This window comes from Symphodus melops (genome assembly GCF_947650265.1).
Source record: "Symphodus melops genome assembly, chromosome: 17".
In the NCBI taxonomy this organism is placed as follows: Eukaryota; Metazoa; Chordata; class Actinopteri; order Labriformes; family Labridae; genus Symphodus; species Symphodus melops.
The window spans coordinates 3,632,648-3,651,883 of NC_136707.1; the positions used below are offsets into that span (position 1 = coordinate 3,632,648).

General features: G+C 41.5%; 4 protein-coding genes across 5 annotated transcripts in view; 1 reads left to right on the forward strand and 3 right to left on the reverse strand.

Moving 5' to 3' along the window:
• Positions 1 to 352: 352 nt before the first annotated feature.
• Positions 353 to 3,317, reverse strand: alyref (Aly/REF export factor). The gene is made up of 6 exons (XM_079366107.1): positions 2,938 to 3,317; positions 1,411 to 1,569; positions 1,182 to 1,329; positions 1,020 to 1,083; positions 750 to 939; positions 353 to 663 (listed from the first exon to the last, which is right to left on the reverse strand). The coding sequence occupies exons 1-6, from the start codon at positions 3,181 to 3,183 to the stop codon at positions 649 to 651; spliced, it is 822 nt and encodes a 273-aa protein (XP_079222233.1). The 5' UTR covers positions 3,184 to 3,317; the 3' UTR covers positions 353 to 648.
• A 517-nt stretch (positions 3,318 to 3,834) lies between these two features.
• Positions 3,835 to 6,876, reverse strand: mcrip1 (MAPK regulated corepressor interacting protein 1). 2 transcript variants are annotated; one of them, XM_079366131.1, is made up of 5 exons: positions 6,765 to 6,876; positions 5,878 to 5,968; positions 5,520 to 5,638; positions 4,704 to 4,808; positions 3,835 to 4,591 (listed from the first exon to the last, which is right to left on the reverse strand). In XM_079366131.1, exons 2-5 carry the CDS (start codon positions 5,883 to 5,885, stop codon positions 4,527 to 4,529), a joined length of 297 nt encoding a protein of 98 aa, XP_079222257.1. In that variant the 5' UTR covers positions 5,886 to 5,968; positions 6,765 to 6,876; the 3' UTR covers positions 3,835 to 4,526. The 2 variants fall into 2 exon arrangements, with proteins under 2 accessions (XP_079222257.1, XP_079222258.1); XM_079366132.1 differs by having other exon boundaries at positions 5,878 to 6,029; positions 6,765 to 6,872.
• Positions 6,877 to 7,391: 515 nt separating this feature from the next.
• ppp1r27a (protein phosphatase 1, regulatory subunit 27a) lies at positions 7,392 to 10,022 on the reverse strand. The gene is made up of 3 exons (XM_079366110.1): positions 9,323 to 10,022; positions 9,016 to 9,166; positions 7,392 to 8,182 (listed from the first exon to the last, which is right to left on the reverse strand). Exons 1-3 carry the CDS (start codon positions 9,753 to 9,755, stop codon positions 8,062 to 8,064), a joined length of 705 nt encoding a protein of 234 aa, XP_079222236.1. The 5' UTR covers positions 9,756 to 10,022; the 3' UTR covers positions 7,392 to 8,061.
• A 4,515-nt stretch (positions 10,023 to 14,537) lies between these two features.
• Positions 14,538 to 19,236, forward strand: part of arl6ip1 (ARL6 interacting reticulophagy regulator 1) — a 147,178-nt gene continuing 142,479 nt past the window's right edge. The window contains exon 1 of the mRNA XM_079366122.1: positions 14,538 to 14,547. The gene's annotated coding sequence lies outside the window, so the exon portion shown is untranslated. The remainder of the gene's footprint in view (positions 14,548 to 19,236) is intronic.

Here is a 19,236-nt window from a genome sequence, read left to right on the forward strand (position 1 = left end):
TTTATATTTTCAGCGTCACCACCAGGTATTAAACATAACCCAGATCGGGACAAATTCAGAAACACTTACGAATCACTTGGGCATTTACCAGGAGAGAATTACCGAATCGAGTTGTGTAAAGTCTTCAAATGACTTTGTTCCTCAAATATAAAACAGTAATTCTGTTTATCAGATGTTTATTCCAAACTATCAGAAGCTTCAGACTTTTGCATTAAACCAAACAAACTGTTTTTTTTTTTAAGTTGTATGCCAGGGATTTCATTCAAATAAAAGCTTAAACAAGTCCAAAGTTGAAGTCAGACAGACATGTTGGCAGGCAGATTTAAAAAAAATAAATAAAAGACACTCATCATTTGGTTAATATGCACTGCAGGTTTTATTACAAGTTCCATTAACTACAGGGTACAGGAAAAACTGGGCAAACCCATTCAACAATAACCTACAGCCAAAACCTTTTTTTCATGAGAAAAAAAAAAAACAAAAAAAAAAAAACTGGTAAAAAACACTTCGGAGCATTTAAAAGAAGAGGTTGGAACAATAATTTCAATCACATCAGAAGACAACCAAGTGTAAAATATTCTGCACATTAGTAACAACCACCCTTCTGTGCAGACAGGAAGGGGACAAAACCAGGAGGAGCTTCAATTCTTAGCTGGTGTCCATCTGAGAAAAACACAAGAGATCAATTAGACAGCTGCCACAACACTCTTTCGCTAAATGACATTAGTCGCTGTGACGGCTGAACTTACTCTGGCGTTGTAGGCGTCTAACTGAGCGTCGAGTTCCTCTGCTGATAGCTGTTGCTTAGTGCTTCCGCCTCGACCACCTCGGCCCCTCCCCCTGGCACCACTCGCTCCACGTCCGCCTCGGCCTCTCTGCATGCCTCCGAAGTTTCCCCCGCGACTTCTGTTCATGCCTCCTCCACCACCTCTACTCAGACTGGAAAAATTAAAATAAACATCAGCACAATGTCAAAATCCTGCGCATTTCTTGTGTATGGAACAGGAAGCTGAACTCACCCCTGCATGGGTCGTCTCTGTGTGTCGATTTGTGAAGTGACGAGCTGTATGTTCATGGGCCGCCCTAAAGAGGCAAAAAAAATAAATGCATGATATTATCCTTGCACAATACCACCAGTTGCCATCAACAAAATAAATCCATGATTCAAGTTGAAATCATACCATCAAGAGGGATGCCATTGTACTGTTTCATTGCTTTGTGAGCGTCTGCCCTCCTTTCAAAGTGGACATCTGCAGTTCCTAGGCTTCTCCCTGATCTGTCGTAGTGAACGGCAGCCTTTTTCAGGGTCCCGAATTCAGCAAACAGTTCCTGGAAAATAATATATTCTTGTAGCTATTCCATTTTGGCACAAACTCAGACGTAACAAAATGGAGGTTTAATAAAAAGTACCTGAATGTCTGCGTCTGAGACTCCAAAGTCGAGATTGGAGACGAGGAGCTTCCCTCCAGTTTCCACGCCAGCTCCTCCGCCACCCCCAGCAGCACCATTGAAGCCGCTGAAGCCGTTGTCAAACATGTCGTGCTGCCACTTATCTGGAAGCTGTTTAGGCTGCAACAGACGAAAGAGAACGCACCTGCTGACTTCAGGATCCCCTTGCCTCTGTCAATCACAGAGTCCACACGGCTGGGTGTTGGGGCAAGCAGGGGCTCCACTTCCAACTGGACCAGGGTGCACAACTCCCCCTCCCACCAAGAGGGTCCCCAATGTAACGTTCCCTGCCCACCCCATCACTACAAGCAGGTGAATGACTTCAGGCAGAGGATATACACAGGACAAACACTACAACAGGAAGTTTTTTTAAACACTTCTAAATGTGCACTTTGTTCATCACTTCAAACATAGAGCTGTAGCTGTCTTTACTTTGTTTTTATAACAAAATTGGCACACAAAAAAACATCCCAGAACCACCCACAATCTCTACACTAAACCACAAACAGCTGGCCCACCCTGGCTCAATACCATAACAGCCCACTCTTCTCTTGCCATCTGATCCTCCAGATCTGATCCTCGGGTACACAGGGGGGGTCCCCCATCTGAAGCAGCGAAGCCTCCAGCGTTGCACCAGGTATCCTGGCCCGCTCAAAGTGTTCTTCACCATGCCAAAGGGGTTTTCATGAAGGGAACAGTGTCCATAAGGTGGTGGGGTGAATAAATAGTAGTAAATGGCCCAGCTTTCATAACTGTTGGAAGCGTGGATTATATCAGCGTCCATTTTGAGACCACGCCATTTTGGATCTGGGCTTTCTAAATATATATCTGCACTTAAGGATTGGCGGTTCGCCTCTTATGAACACTTTAAGGAGGGTGTTCAAGTCCACTGATCCATCCGTAAGAAAACAGCCACGCTGGTTGAAAAAGCCACCAAACAGGCCTTGTTGTGAAACCCGCCAGCCACTCCCGAACAATAGGCCGCCGAGAAGAGGAGAGGTCAAAAATGCTACGCTCCAGAAAGTTGTAGGAGAGGGGGTGGGGAGAAAAAACATTTGTGGATGAACATTCTCAAGAAGTGCTTTTCCTCTCACCATCATTGTGGCGCACAGCTTTTACTGATCGTCGACGACCAGCTCTAAATTAAGGCGCTGGATTCAAAATGGCGCCGCCATGGCCTGGCTAGCATTTTCACTCTCTTCAAAAAGGGGGGCCTCTTCTTTGAACTGGTGTTGAAACACTTCAGATGTGCAGGAGGGACACTACGCATACAACTTCCATTAATGCTCAACCGCGTACTACAGAGCTCTCCTAGGAGGGGGAAACTCGGCGGTTAAAAGCCATCATTTTGACTCGCTTGACTTGCAAACTGGCTAGTAGTTTAGCTAGCAAGCCTAGTGGAGAACAGAAGGAGGTTACCAAGGCATTTTCAGGTTTGCCGACGGGTTTTTTTCCATTTTCAGCCCATTCCGCTTATATTTCTCATACCCTGTTGTACGGCGTTGGTCTGCCCCTGGCGCGGCTCAGGTTCTGTCGGTTCCTCATGGGGCCGGATGCAGCACCTCGGCCTCCGAATCCGCCGCCGCCTCCGAGACGCGCAGCGCCACCACCCCGGCCGCCGCCGCCTGCTCCTCCGCGGCCTCGGCCTCTTCCACCACCGCGGCCTCCTCCGCCTCTCTGCTGCCTGTTCTGCTTGATAATATCGTCTAAAGACATATCCATTTTATCGGCCATTGTGTTGGCTTAGTAACGCTAAACTTTCAAGGAAAATATAAAATTACACCCTAGCCTGGATTGGTCCCTCTCACAGCTAAGCGGTCTCTGCTCCAACGGCAAAACACAATGAGCTACCGTCGTCGACTGAATATAGCCAACCGGTCCGGTACGTCATCACGCAAATCCACGTCACCACGTAATATACTTGACTAAAGCAAGGAGAACGTCTGTCACACAGTAGTGAACAAAATGTTCAATATCACTGCCCCCAAACCTTATGAATCACCGGATAATTTGTCTCAATATTAATATTGATAGATGAGGGTTTTGAACCAGAGATTAAAATAATTTAACACAGATTTATTGAATTGTTGAATAAAAAGTTTTAGTCTCAATTTGTTCACCAAATTGTCATTAAACTAAATATTTATGTTCAGACAAAGCAAAACATTTAAGTGTCAGCTTTAACTTTTACATCTTTTCTTATGAAACACACCAACTAATTTTATGTAAAAATAAAGGCACCAAAACGTATTTTTGACCAAAAATCAATAAACACAGGATATAGCAAATTTGCTTCATAACTTAATCTACAGTGTAACGTGGGTCTTAGTTTTGTTCCTTCACTTTCCTTAGTCCATATGTATGTGGGATAAAGACAAGCTGGAGTACTGTAAAAGTCTTTTATTCAACATTTTGTTTCAAGGCTAAGGGGAGGGGGGTTAGGGTTAACCCAGGGCAGCATACTCGGGGAGGTCTCTACAAAGTAAAGTCCATTTCAGGGGAAGAAAATTTATAATAAAAAGGTTGGCCTTTTACATTGAATTTGGCTGCCAAAACTTGCAGATAAAGTGTGAATCCAATGTAACCATCCTATTACTTCTACCATTGACTGGTCAAACAATCTTTAAAAAAAAAAGACAGAAGTCAGCCATTTGTATTTTCCTCCAATGTCACATTAGTAGCAGAAGGAAAGAAAACGGGGGGCTTATACTTAAGACTGCAGTCTTCTGTGTCCTGTGGAAAGTGTCATGTTGTATCCCAGCATCAGGTGTCAGCAAATTTTGATGAAAGTTCGCATCAATCTGGTCCACATAAACAATATGACAATTTTGTAACTTGAAAAACATGAACCAGAAGGCTGGGACATTTCTCGGCTCCCTGGGGTCCCACTTCTTTTCTTCTAGGTCAGCTGTAGAGGGTAAAAGAAGAGGAGGGGGTTGCTATGGTCCAGAGTTAAGAAACAAAATTGGCATTCTGTGCTTGACTGGCCGACAGGGCTGACTTTCTGGCTGATGGAGGAAAAGTTCTCGAGGATAATGGATGGAGAAAAAAAAAGTGACCAGACAGTGGTGAAGGGACTAGGACTTCTTGGAGTCTTGTGTGTTGCGTTTCTTGAGGTCACTCAGGTCCACTGGTGTGAAAGCTGCAGGAGCAGATGGAGAGAAGTCTTTACTAAGCCTTTACTTGATTGATTCAATCCTTTAGGTTGATGTAAAATAAAAAACCCTTCACTTTTAAGTTATTCTAAAACTTACAATGTAGGTTTGGATTTGGGTTCTTCTCCACATACTCTTGTGGTCCACGGTCGTTGCGTTCAATATTTTGTGTTGATCTGATGTCTCTGAGCACACACTGCCAGGCTGTGAAAGAGACGAGACAAAAACGATGTGGTGGCATTAATGTAATGCTGTCCTACTTGGTAGACATGTTAGTAAAGACATGACGGAGCAGATTGAAGACCAGATTGAAGTTTTATCAAAACATTTTCTCAAGGTCAATTTAGTCTTGTCAAAACAACGCGTTTGATTCCAATGAGTCCAACACAGTGTGTCGTCAATCCGTAACTCACAACATTACACTTTCCTCCAAAGTTTACGATCTTTGCAAACTCAGGACTTTTTCAATGGAGCGCTTCAAAGCTAGTAATGTTTTTTGGTTGTTAGCAAATTAATTTTACAAACTAAAGGTCATAGTTAAAGTGATTCTTTAAAGGCCATTAGAGCATTAACACATTCTCTCCCCGTCAGTCTCATTATTCACTTTTTTCAGAGTGGAGTTTTAAAAGTATTTAGTGGGATCCACATCTGATCCCTTTCTTAGAGCACTTCATATCTTTAATGGTTTGAAGAGAATACATATATTTTTCAATTCTACATGTGAGGCCGTGCATGTTTTTTTTTTGGCTCTGACTTGTCCCTCCCTTTCTTTTCCCACCTGCATCTTTAGCACTGCACTGTAATTCAGTGACCAATAGAATCATGACAAAACTATTTTCAGGGCATTAAGGTAGCTTAGACTGTTTTGTCTTTATTTTAACAGATTGTGCACATGCATGAAAAAGGCACACTTACTGTCATGTATAAAGCGCACATTCTCCTCGTGTGCTGGAGTGAAAAGCTCCCCACTGTTAGTCGGAGATCGGGGGCTTGAAGTCCTCTTGTAACTATTTACCATTCTGGGAGCAGATGAGCTTCAAATAGATGAACACAGCCAAGTTAGCATCATCAATAGAAATGCATCTCTTTAAATTTCACAGAGCCTTTAAAACTGTAAAAAAAAAAAATAATTGGACGCTTATGTTTCTTAAGCCAGAGGCCTCTGTGCCATTCAAGAATAATACAGTTGATAACATTTGAATAATCAACTTGAATCCACATCGACCCATACAACTCATTGCATGTTTGATTTAGCGAGGAAGTTGTTACAGACCTGGTCATTCTGTTTGCAGTCTGTACTCGCTCCTCCCTCTATGGTGAGTGGAATGGAAGATAACAAGGGTTCAGAGGTCCTCAGCTGAATACTAACAACAAACAACAGTGTCAACTACAGTACAGCATCCCCACTTCTTCTCAAATCTGTTTCTAAATGAGACAACACAGGGGGGGAAAAATCAGAGCTGACTTTGGAAGGCACAGTATTGACACAGCAGACTACCCAAGAGGTGAGATAGATAGACAGACAGATAGATACTCCTAAGAGTAAAGAAATTACAAATTAAACATGTTCAATTAAAAATAGACCCATACTTATATAAAGAAATGTACATAACTTGAGAATATATGTGGTATTTAAAAGAGACCTCTGAACAGTTCAGGAAACTCAGAAACAACGTGCTGACCTCCTAAAAGAAACATACAGCTGTTATAACTCGTGGTTGACAGCTATAACTCATTTCTATACAGATAATCTGAGGTATGGATGAAGAAAACAAGAGAAGTGTTGACGCTAGCTAGTAAAGGAGGTTTTTGTTTACGTTTGTTCCCAGTAGCTGATAGCAGCAGGCTACATGACCCAAACCAGCCTATTATCACGTACAGGAGTATTCACTGGTTTGTAAAAGGGTTTCTGCTTTTCAGACTCAGGTAACCCTACAGTCCCGTCCTGAGTTATCTTAACTATAGATTTGCTGATAAAATAATTTGAGCGTACTTTAGCCGACCAGCTAGCTAGCTGATGGTTTTACATTGTCTTGTAACGTTAGCTTGAGTAAGCTAATGTGGTTTCAAAGATTTACTAGAAAAAAAACACACTTATCGCAGTTATATATTTTTAAAAGATGTTTCGCAAAGTGTACACTATTTAGATAACCAACACACCGTTTACAGCCTTTCCTTTCGATCGTTTTATTCCGATGTGTACGCCGTTAGATCTGGCTAAAACGTTGCCTATGCCAACAAATCATTTCCGGGAACACACGGAAGTGAAAGCGCTCTCGGGCTTGACAAAAAAAACAATACATTATTATTATTAATAATTATAAGCTTTTTTTTTCATCAAAAGCTTCTAAACTGCTTGATACTTTAAATGTGTTTAAAGACACCCTGTCTCAGTGCAACATGAGAATTACCCCTTTATATTTCATCTGTAATAATGTATTTTAATTAAACAAGGAAAGACAAAGGAATCTGTTTGATTTCATTTCATTCATTTCATTGTTTGGTTTCATTTCTGTGTGCTAAAACAGTAAAAAAACAAAACAAACAGAAGTCCTAATTAAAAGAGCTTGTAGAGGCAGAAACAACCTCTGCATGATTTTACACTACAGCTAATGTAGACAATAAATTCAATATTCCGAGCTAACAGAAACCATAAACAGAACACAAACTATTTTTTTTATAAATTGAAAATAGAGATCATAATGAAATGCTTGTGTTCTGTCTGTATTTTCATAGTTTTAATAATACATATTTTTTTATTAAAAGAAAAAACAGCAGTCATATTTATTTAAAAAAAAATCTTTATTTATGAAAACGTACAAAAATAATTCTTGAAGAAAAATGATAAGACTTTCATTTCTGACATTCTACTGAAGAAAACAACAACAATACAGTAGAGAAAAGGCAGTGGCAGTAGAGGTGCTTGCACAGCATAAACTTGGTGTTTTTTCATTCTTGACCTTGGATGAAGAATCCATTATTATTTTTTGTGGATCCTCGACCTGCCCAGCAGTGAGGATCCATAACTCTGTTAATAAAGCACAAACATCTCGGCCATAACTCTGTGTCGTAAAACGATTCAAAAGTACATTACACACAGCCTGTAAAGTGCAACCAGCTACTTAAAAAGTAAGCGTTCAACACTAATCCTATCTGTAAAATACTTTAACCCAGGAGGTCACAATGATTCAAATCAAACAAAATAGTGTGTAAATGGTATGGTAGTGAAAATTGAGATAGTCACAGATCAATATTTGCAGCATATGTACTGACAGTGTGACAGATACACAAAAACACAAGACACAACCAATTTAAATGACCACCTGAAAGAGAAAAACATGGTATAATGCTATAATAAAGAATATATAGTTATATATTATAGCGTTTTTACTGTCAAGTGTCTGCTCATATGTCTTTCTTCTGTGGTGTTTCGTCTCAGATCAGTTCGTTGCCTGATTCACACACAGCCAGCTTCAAACAGTTTGAGCAGCTCTTTGCAGTCGGGGTCGATGAGGTCAGAGGGCTTCTCTCCGTTTTCGTTCTCGGCCTCTGTGCTGGCTCCCATCTTCAGAAGGTAACTGAGAGGAAAATAAAACACAACATTGTCATTCTAAGATATAATAAACATGTTATATTATCTGTCATTGCAGCAGCTTTCTCAGAGGCTTTTTAAAAATATTTTTGCGCACCGTCAAACTTTAAAGGCCTGCCATTAAGAGGATCTGTTTTAACAATGAGGTATTAGTGAAGATCTGTCTGTCCCTCTGGGTCACCCCTGTATATAATAATATAACAACATTGTAATTTCTGTCCCATTCTTCGCTCCAGTCGTGTTTTAAATAGAACCTGACCAAGTGTTTTTGAGTGAGGAATAATGTATCGTTTTTCCACGCAGCTTGATCTCCAGACCTTTGAATAAACTATCCAGTGAGTGTGATGTCATCATTTTAGTTGCAAATCCAAATTTGATAACCTCATTGCAAAGCCTCACACTGCCCCCCCCCCCCCCCACTGAGATCTTTGACACCCCCTAGGGGGAGCCCACAACCCAAGTTGGGAACTAATGTTCTATTCTCTACACTCTTTTAAAGCCAGTATCTGATGTACTTCTGATGTACTATGATGAGTGAATTACCAGTTTGTCATGTCTTCTCAACGCCTGTTGTTCATCATATCTCGTGTACCGTCATCTTATGAGGTCATTGACACTAGGTGACCTTGACCTCCTCAGTGTTGCTGTTTGAATATCTTCCTTTTTTATAGAAAATGTGTAACATAGGCTTCTCTCTAATACATAAAAAGATATTTAAGAAAAAAGCTTTGATGATTAAATTGTTTTATTTTGTGTACAACCAGAGGCCTAAAAACTGCATCTAAAGTCAAACTGAAAGGTCAAAAGATCATTTTTCACCTAGCGATTTCAGGGTAGCCATCACTGCAGGCCATGTGAAGAGGCGTCCAGCCGTCTTCGTCTCTCTGGTGAACATCGGCGCCATATTTCACCAGCAGCTTCACCACCTCCAAGTTGCCTGTTAGCACCGCTTCATGCAGTGCTGCCATACCTGCACACAGAACTACATCAGCGCCCTGAAGCATCCATGCAGTAAATCTGACTCAGTTCTGATCCTTGATCCTCATTGGCTGACATTATTTTGAATTGCCAATTACGATATGATATACGATGCAAACAGATTGGAAGTTTTTAAAGTTGTGCTCACCCGAGTGGAAGATAGTATCCACACGAACTTTCCTTGCTCTCATGAAGCGACCGATTTGCTCCATATCCCCACGTCTGACGATATCCTGGAAGATGATGTCATTGGGAAAGTGCACAGTCCTCTTTGCAGGTGCAACAGGTATCACAGGTGCAGGTTTTTCCTGCGCTTGTGTGCGCTGTGTTGAGCTGTACCGGGATCCTTTGCTGTATGAAGGGACATACGTGGATGTAGGCTTGTAAGTGGATGTGTAAAGTGACGGCGTGTAATGTGTGGTGCTGTACTGTGTCGGGGTGTACTTTGTTATGGAGGAGTATGTGGGTGCGTAGTGCGTAGGTGTGTAATGAGAAGAGCTGTATAAAGAGGGTGTGTGGTATGTCGGCGTGTACTGTGAACTGCGTGTGTACGATGACACTGGTACATAGTTGTACTTCATCCCTGCTGATCTGCCTCCTCCTTTGCTGTCAGCCCAGGAGGAGGAAGGGGAGAAATCCAAGAGTCTGCTCAAATCCAACAAAAGAGCAAAATCCTTTGCTCTTTGTCCTTTTTTCCTTCCCTTGCTTCCTTATTATCCTTTTACTTTCCAGTAGAAGTGTTCCAATCTGCTTTTTTGAGCTGGTATGTTCCTCTGTTCCTCGCCTGCAGTCAACTTCTCCCAACCGAATTTGCAATAACCATTTAACACAGAGTCTTTGCCGCTGCACAGAACCGTTGTCTGACAGATTCAGTGTAAGAGGACTCCTATATACCCTCTGTAGGGCTATTTTCAGGGCCTGGGTTCCAGTGACTTCAGCTTAGAAATGAGTGGCCCTTGTGCAGCTCCACCCTCTGTGCAGTCACAAGCCCAATGACACCGCACACACCCCTAGAGCATAAAAAATGTTGACAACCAAAATGTATCCTTTGGGAACGGCCGTGAGACACACATCCTCCTAAATAAACAGTTTGAAGTCTTGTCATGATACCGCAGTTAGAAATTGTTTGGGGAGAAAATGCGTGTGGGGCTTGGAGTGCTTGGAGTCCCTTCCTAATTTCCAAGCAGTCAGTGTGTCACTGTTCTTTGAATCATGTTATGTTGGTGCTATCAATGAGGTAAATGTATTTCAGGAACATCAGTAATGGCAAATGATTTCAGTTTGACATGTGATGTTGATTTGTCTGCTAAGGTCATAGCTCATGGTGCAATAAATCTTATTTTTATATTTCTGTGAGGTGGTTTGGCGCCCCCTGTGGACAAAGCTGTACATCTTATTTCTCTGCTGATTTAGAAAGAACCGTTGCAAAATAACAAAAAACCCCAAAACAAATGTGTTTTTTTGTCTTTTCACCTTAAAGCGCAGAACTTGAAGTCTTGTTTCTTGGGGTGTTTTTGTTCCAAGTGTTTTTCTCCTTTGCTCTATACGTTCCTTCTCATATTCCCCGTTGACCTGCACGTCGGTCATGTGACACTTGATGCTCGCCCTTTGCATTATAACCAGATACACCAATAACATTCCCTCATGTACCGAAGAGGATATGCACGGGAGTGTGGTCATGACCAACTGAGGGGCGAAGCCATGAACACTAAAATGTAACCTCTCAAATGCCACACAAAAATCACGTGGTAGTTTGAAACACAGCTATTTTCAGCTCTGAACTTTTGCTTTTATAAACAAGACAGAGGGAATATTTTACATTTCATAAACAAAAAAATAGAGTAAACAAGTGTTTCAACAACAAATGACATTCAGACGTGTGAATGGTGCTATAACAATTGTCTCAGTGACACCAGCTGTCCCCAGACTGACTTGAAGGATGGGCGAGGCTGGATCTGACCGGTTCATAAACTCTTTGCAAATGTACTTGGGTATTTCACAGATACGGCGGCCCGGGGGAATAGTGAAGCTGCTATTCTCAGGTTTTAGTTTCTTGTCACTTGGCCAGACACTTAAGACATGGCCTTGCTTCTTAACTTGAGCCAACCCGTTTGAATCTGCTGACATTCTAATGTGTTGCTCTATATTCTTCAGATTTTATCATTTGGATCTTTTTATGTCATTCGCGTCGGCAGAAGGGTTTTTATAGACCTCGATATAGCAGCTGTCTCACCAGCAAAGAGTTTTAAAAATACTGTCCTGGACTTCAATCCTGTTGGCAGTGATTATTCTACTGTTCGAAACAGCCAACGTCTGTAAACTGTGACGTGTGGGAAAAAAATGGCAAATTAATATCATTCGAACCATTTTCTTAGCTAGTTCATATGGGTGAATTTCAACATCCCCAATACTAATAAATCAAATTACAAACAAAAACACATTATAATTTGTTGCCCCACCACTTCCACATCTTAACTTAAACGGTCCATCCTCACAGTCTTACCAATATCCGTGTAACCACAGACATACTTATTATTACAAAGCCAGTTCAATAAAGGTCTGTCTGATGATTCAGAAGTATGCCTACAAGCTACTTTATCAAGGACAAATTCTGTCTGCTGTAATGTTCACTTTAAGTATTCAGAATGCCAGTGTCATGTGGAGGGACAAACGCTCTCTTCATCCCGCTCAAGCCCCAATCAGATTTCTGTTCCAAGGTGCGGTATTAACAACCCCGTGATGCTTCAGCTTCGATAAAAATGTTGCAGATGCGTAATAGGGGGACAAAGTGGTCCCCCTTTTGGGCCACCTTCAGAGGAAGTAACAGAGGCGCTACAGGTGCAGTGGGTTCAGCAGAGCTAGCTGGAGAGTGCAACACTCTGTGTGTGTGTGTGTGTGTGTGTGTGTGCAGGTCTGACTGTGTGTGTATGTGGAGCACTGACTGTGCAGTGCTCTCTCTTGTGTTCCTGCCTGCAATAACACAATGTTAATTCAGAAGCTGGGACCAATGTTACGACATGGCTGATTCAATAGCCCTTTTCTTTGAGCCAAAAGTCAGTAAATTCAGTCAGTAAATTCACATTGTCTTACAGCGTTGTAGGGAGCACAGCACAGCTACTCATACACGCACAGAAACACAACAGCAGTCTTAAAGAGCTAATATAAATGTGATGTGGAGCTTTGAAACAGCTACGTCGCAATCTCTGCTCTACCCCCACCCGTCTCTCACTTAAGCCCAGCAGGAATAAATTAATTCATTTTGTGTTATGGTTAGAGTTCACCCCAGATTTGTTATTCATCACCTCCATTCACTACTGGTCTCTAAACTCAGGGAACGGGGGCTTACAGCTAATGTCTAGACAAATTGAAGTGAGAGCATCTGAATGTTCACAGCTCGAGGAAGAGGCTTTTAGAAGCCGCTCTCAGGTTTCACAGTCTCTTATATGGTATCGAGGGGGTGCTGGGGCGTCCCTGAGCAATGGTGATATACCCAGCTTTCCTTGCTCCTGTCCACTGCCATTTCCTCCTCGCTGGGAGAAAACAAGAATGTCCTCCTGTGCAAAATGTTTGTTTGTTACAGCCCGGTGTTAGGCCTGCTTTTGGATAACTGCCAGCCAGAAGTCTCACTCGTTACAGCTTCTTGCTATACATAGTCCAAGGCCAGCTAGCCTTCCTCCTCCTACCCCGCCTTCATGCCAGCTCTTTAAAGTGCTTGTTGATCTGTTGGATTACCAAGAAGTCTGAATAGAAAACATTGAGGTGTCTGGAAAATTGCCAAAGAAATGATAAGCAACAACAACAATCATTAACGGAACGAAACTCAGAAATGTATTTCCTTCGTGATGCCATCAGCTCCCTATTTGTCTTTAATTTCTTCAATAATAGTAAGGTAACTCTTCAGTGTCACTGTTTGAAGTTTATTCTCCAAACATTAATATTTAAAGCTTTAAGATTTTAAGAAGTTCTCTTTGGATTAGTGGAGCTTAGACTTCATCTGTATTATTATTAATTCATAACAAATGTTATCTTGTGACACTTTACAGAAAGCAGGTAAAAGACCTTATTCATTGCTATATTACAAAGACTCAGCTTACTCCATCTGGGACTTTAGCAACATTTAAGTTAATGAGTCTTTACTTCTCGACCATCATCATGTTGCCGAAGGCTGAAAGCTCAACCACTTCACCAGTAGTTAGAAGGATTGCAAACTCTATGTGGCAGACACAGAGCTACAGAGCTGCACACACACACACTGCATGTTTTGTTCTTTGCAGAATTAAATGGCAGGGGGAGGAGTTACTTCCCTTTTTGATGTCACAAAGGGCACAAAAGGCCAATGACAGAGTGGATGGACTTTTCTCACACTTGGAGGGTTTGCAGACAGACTATGATGTGTACAAGTTAAATAAATCTTTAATTTATATTCAAACATTTAGCTAGGCAGACATTAAGCCATAACAGTGATTCCCAAAATGAAGCCACAGCCCCATATATTAGTCCCAATAGTTATCACATTTAGCTAATTAATCATCACGATATCATATTTTGTTGTCTTTTTAAAGACACTTATGGATGGTTTAATTTGTTAAGTGTTAAGCCATAGACTTACTTTCGCTATCCTTTCCATAAAGAACATTGAACATTGTTCTGAGGAATTGTTTTTGTGTTGTTGATTACGCGTCTGTCAGTTTTGATCTGAGTCTCTTTTCGACTGTTTATCTTGTTTTTGTACCTTGGCCAGGTCTTCACGGACAAACAGTTCAGGAGACTGAAAGATGAAGCCTAAAGAATGACAATTTTAATGGCCGCCTGTCACAGAGGCTTATCACTGGGCTATACGTGTTACCATGAAGCCAGCTATGCATTCCTTAACACTCAACCGACTGTCATGATACAGGTAGGAGTTCAGGTGACTGCACTACCTAAAAATAAGAACTGTCAAGCATCCAGTCTGTGTTGAACATAAATGCAGGCTGCGATCCTTATAAACACAAGTCATTTGGGTGATCATTCACTTTTCAGCCTTGTGTGACTCTTCACAGAAACAGAAGTAGTGCAAAGTGTGTCTCGAAATTAAATTCCCTATGGCACTTTGTTGGACGGTATATTTTTACAATCTTTTCCCAGAAACCACTCGGCTGACCACATGTGCTCTATAGGTGACAATCGGAGCAGAGGTATGCTCCTTGAACACACCTAGATCAGCAGACAGTAAACAGTATGGGGATTACTCGTTGCCTGGAACCCCATGGTCTCAGTGGGAGACACTTATTCGGGATAAAAGTATCTGGTTACGGCACGCGCATTCTGCGGAACAGAGAGAGAGAGAGAGAGAGAAAAAAAAAAAAGATGGAATCTAAATCAGGCGTGTGTAATCCTCGGTGGGTTCACCGAGAAAGATGGACGACCTGACGCCTGCAGCTGAGGAGATGGTGAGCTTAAAGTTGGAGGCACTGGGTGAAAAAAGTGAGAGTCAGCTAGTTGTAAGAGATTCAGAGCTCCAATAAGGCCCATTGTCTGTATTTTAGGTCAACATTGAGACACATTATCACAATAACTAAATTTGAAAAAGCAGATATTGATGTATCTAATGCTACATCCACTCCTTAGGACAAGGCTGGCTTAAGGCCCTCAGCATCTGAAAGACATTGCTTCATGGAGGTCAGGCCACTACAGTTTAATGCTGCTGTTCGCTTGTCTTATTCTTCATCCTCTTTATCATCCTCAGTCTCCACCACTTTTGGAATCACAATGTCCTTCTTTGTGGTTCATATTCCTCCTTGTAGCAATTTGCATCTTCATTGCTGGAATCAAGACCCTACAAGTGCCCCTTCCCACCACTATTGACTGTGAGGTCAGTTAAATGGGGCATACCAATATCACTGAGGTTACATCCAGATAACCTTACAGTGGTATGCTTTATATAAAACACACATTTAATCCTAATGTGGCTCTTTGGTAAACAGACAACAGAGACGACACCACTATGGTTTAACTTAAATGAGCTGAATTTTCGAATGGGGTGAGTCGCCATGCAACACATTACACAAGCTAACCAGAAGTGAATTGAGCCATTTGCTGTTGAATATGAGCCCAGCTGCCATCTGGCCCCACATACGCTGCATGGCCCTCATGGTTCCCATGCCTGTGGACTCTTAAGTTGCTGAACCCTCCCAGTCATGAGCACATAGTTTCCATGGGAATAGGTCAATATTCTTGAACACAGACTGACTGAATATTTGTTCTGTTTTACACAATGCTATTCAAATGGTTGTCCAAATAATGTGAATGACAATTCTGAATTCCAACATGTGATCTATTTATGGTCTCAGTAAAATGGTTAGATTTATCAAAGTGTTTCAGCAAACAAAGTTGATAATGTGTTTAACAGGAAGCTTGTGGCATTTATCAGGATTAACATGTACGATTTGGATTATTTGTCATAAGTAATAGTTCACCCCCCTTTGAGTCGTGATTTTTAATGAAGGACTGGGTCCTGAGGCTAGACCAATTGAGAACCACTACCATAGAATATAACAGGATTATAAAATTTTAATTTCATGGTAGTAAAATTAAATACTACCATGAAAAAGGAACTTGTTTTTATAACTGTTTTTTTATATATATTGCAAGAGTCAAGAATGTGTTTTTGTGCAGGATTGTGAATATATCATATTCCTGACCCACTGACTGAGTGTTTCCCTTATTTCAGTCTGTCTCCTAAACATTTAAAAACTCTATATAGAAGCTTTAAAGTGCTATAAATGAAATTGTAAAATTCTAATGAGACATTTAAAATGTTTTAATCTTTGACTGATGCAGCATCTATCATGTAGAGCTTAACACTAACAGGTGCAGATTGGTAAAGTTTAATGAACTCTGAGGCAGCCTGGCAGAAGTGCAAATGTGTTTTTTGTTCCAATGCAAGTGCAGGAATCACGTCTAAATGTTGGCAATACTGTAAGTAAGGGCAGAGCGTTTGAACCCAAGCAACTCTCGACTGTACATAACTTCTCGTAAACACTTCAGAGTCTGATATCTTATGCAACCCAAAATTAAAAAGCTTCCACTCCAGCTTTGAAAAAATACTCCCATGTGAGGGTTCAAAGCTTTTATAGACTGTTTAGTGGTTCAAACAAAGTCAAGGGGGGAAAAATCTGACATTGGCCAAGATTAAAGAAAGCTGTCCTGCAAAGAGGCAACGGCTGTAAACAGGTGCTGCAGCTGTTCAGGACACACCGAGAGAAAGAGCAGGAGGGTTTTAGACTTAGCGCAGAGGCTGACTGTCTGTTTGAGACGGGTTGGGTTACCCAGGTCGAATCCAGCATGCATGGAAAAGGAGGTCAGAGGTCAATAGTTGTACATATGTGATACTAATTTGTTGATACCTGATTGCACAATAAGGGAGTGTGTCAGGGCAGTCAGTGGACGAGTGTGAACTTCCTCTTCCTCCTCCTGTGCGCTCCGACCAGGCTGCACAAAGTTCAGATGAATTGTTTTCCTGGATTTGTGAGAGCTTAAGCAATGAACGATGGAGGACATCGAACAGGTGGAATTACTTAATCTAATCTTTACTCAGCATATGAAGGACAATGGAGTATCACATTTGGACACAATGGCCATGCCTCAGCTGTATTTAGCCTACAGCCTCCATACAGCAAAGTGACCTGTTTCAAGAATATAATGTCTGGTTACAATTAGAATCAGTTTTATCCCATTGTGAAGGTCTGATATGTTATTTTAAAATGAAACTTTTCATTATCCACATTTGATAAATAGAAGCATCTTCACATCTGGTACCATTCAACATATTCATACATTATAAATGTGATAATTTGCTAAATGAAAAGTAAAAATAACAGAAAGAAAGAAATCTGATATTGTTAAAACTACACTCCTCCTCTTATTGGTTGAAGGTGCTTTCTCCGGAGAATATCCTGCAGTGTTCCCACATGAGCTCATTCAGACTTGCTGCAGAAAGAATACAGCTCCTCCTGGAAATATCTTGAGTTTTCGGGAGATTTCTGCAAGTGTGAAAGCAGTCTGTTTTGGGGGGGGCCTCTCCAAGAGGTGAAAAGGTTTAACCTGTTTTTCTCTGACCATTTCCTTTGCATCCATCAAAATCCAAAATGTGCAGTTTCTGTGCAGCTGGGTAGCACTTTCTCAGACTTTTATCAATCAAACCAGCAAGGTTGAATTACTCAACAGCATGCTATACTGTTTTTTTTTCCAAATGAGTGACTATGCTCAAATCAGAAAGATAAGTTGTTTATATGTCACACTGCCAAGTTTGTGTCTTATGCAGTCTTTCCCAGCACACTTTGTGCAAAGCAAAAAAAAAAAGAGACTCCCTCACCTCCCCTCCCCTCAGCCTTGTGAAGTCAATATGTGTCCAAGCAACTTAAGAAACAGTTCAGGGAAAGCCTGTCCTGAAATGCTCTACAGATATTCAGAAATGCAGAAAAAAGGCCGTCATGTCAGCGTCCTTGCATTCCTACCATTTGCAATCCTGAAACACAGTAGCACAATATTAAAGCACTTTAGATGAAAATAGATGCCGTTGAATTTGTTACGTTGCTGCCATCTCATTCTTTCTCTTTATTCAGCCTTGTGGCCGTAAGTGTTTTGAAGGAAGATATACCAGCCGTGAAATATCAGAAAAAATGACTCCAATGAACCCCGATTGAGGTCAGGAAGGCTTTCAACTGACTCAAGGTCTTTGTTTGTATATTGAATCAAACATTCAGAGTTTGAAATGATTCATTTCAAACTCTGAACAAGATTCAATGATTAGCAGTTCGACATTGGTTGAGTGATGTTCTCGGGTGAGACGAGGGTCATGATTGGTTGAACAAAGAGGATCGTTGGGTTTATAACTTTTCACATGATGCAATAAACACATCGGTCTTTAACTCGTTTCTTACTTCCTCTTGCATTTATTTACAGGAAATTTGCTGCTGCTGCTCTCGTCAACTTCTGCATCAAGCAAAGAAGTATTTCATGAAGTAGGAACACTGTTTCCTATTTTTGAACAGACACCAGGAGCAAGAAGGACAAGGGCTCCACACAGCATCTGAAGATCACAAAACAGAATTGGCCCCATAAGGCCAAGTCAAAGACAGGATATTCCCAGAATGCATTTCACAGGGGTCAATATGCTAATATTAGTCCTGCAGCCAATGGCAGTTCAGGAGCGGTGCTCCAGATACAGGAGGTGCTGCTGGATCAGGTTACGTTGTGAAGACACGCACTCAAAGGACTCAACTGGGCCTGTAAGAGCGACCTATCCCTCACTCCTAATGTATGCTCATCACCACGCCCCTTTTCGTGATTACCACACTATTGACATCATAGGCATTTGATCATGTGACCGCATTGCTCCTCTGGGTTGCATGTTTGTAACAGGAATCCTTAAGGTCTGCGAGGGTTCGTGACCTCACACATCGCAGGTTGAGGAGCAGTAGTAAATCCGACAGACAGTTGTGTTGTGAAGGCAGACCGACACCATCTATGGGCAAAGTGTACAGTGCCTGAAATGAGAATACACTCATAGCACTCTCTATTTCTCTGGCTCAGTTTTGTTGTATTTACGAACACACTATTGATGGAAATCCCAACTTGTTTCTGTGAGCTGGACCTTTGGATTCAGCTCAGGAGCAGGGGGCCTGTCGAGATGTGCTAACATGTGGCTTTGTGAAATCATGAGAATCTGCCTGTGTCCTTCATTTGCAAATGCAGAGAGTGGTGGGGTTTTTAAGTGACTCTGTACTGGGAGCATTATTTGATAGGGGATTATTATCAATCCAGATAAGCTTCGCCTGGAATCTGCAATTACAGAGAAGGAAAACTAGCTCTACAAACTCTAAGAAGACACGTGGAGTGGGCATTAAATGAATATTAAGTTGTTCTTGTAGCATTATTTGATAGGAGCTGCTGAAAGCGTCTATCAGTTTTTGCCATGGGGGAATCAGCTCGTGGCTTTTCTCTCAGTGTACGAGGGTGTGCAGTCAGTGAACAGTAGCAGATCATGATCAGCTGTTGTTCACAGCATTAATGCATGCA

Bases quoted from the DNA above. Each gene is read 5' to 3' on its own strand.
- mcrip1 (XM_079366131.1), bottom strand. The intron at 4,809-5,519 runs GTAAGTGTGCCT...TCTCTTTCACAG, and splicing joins TGTGCGCTTTATACATGACA to CCTGGCAGTGTGTGCTCAGA. The intron at 4,592-4,703 runs GTAAGTTTTAGA...CTGCTCCTGCAG, and splicing joins CCCAAATCCAAACCTACATT to CTTTCACACCAGTGGACCTG.
- ppp1r27a (XM_079366110.1), bottom strand. From the start codon at position 9,755: ATGAAGTACAACTATGTACCAGTGTCATCGTACACACGCAGTTCACAG. The intron at 9,167-9,322 runs GTGAGCACAACT...TTCTGTGTGCAG, and splicing joins GGATACTATCTTCCACTCGG to GTATGGCAGCACTGCATGAA. The intron at 8,183-9,015 runs GTGAAAAATGAT...TTTTCCTCTCAG, and splicing joins GGCTACCCTGAAATCGCTAG to TTACCTTCTGAAGATGGGAG.
- alyref (XM_079366107.1), bottom strand. From the start codon at position 3,183: ATGGCCGATAAAATGGATATGTCTTTAGACGATATTATCAAGCAGAAC. The intron at 1,570-2,937 runs GTATGAGAAATA...CGTCTGTTGCAG, and splicing joins GACCAACGCCGTACAACAGG to CCTAAACAGCTTCCAGATAA. The intron at 1,084-1,181 runs GTATGATTTCAA...TTGCCTCTTTAG, and splicing joins CAATGGCATCCCTCTTGATG to GGCGGCCCATGAACATACAG.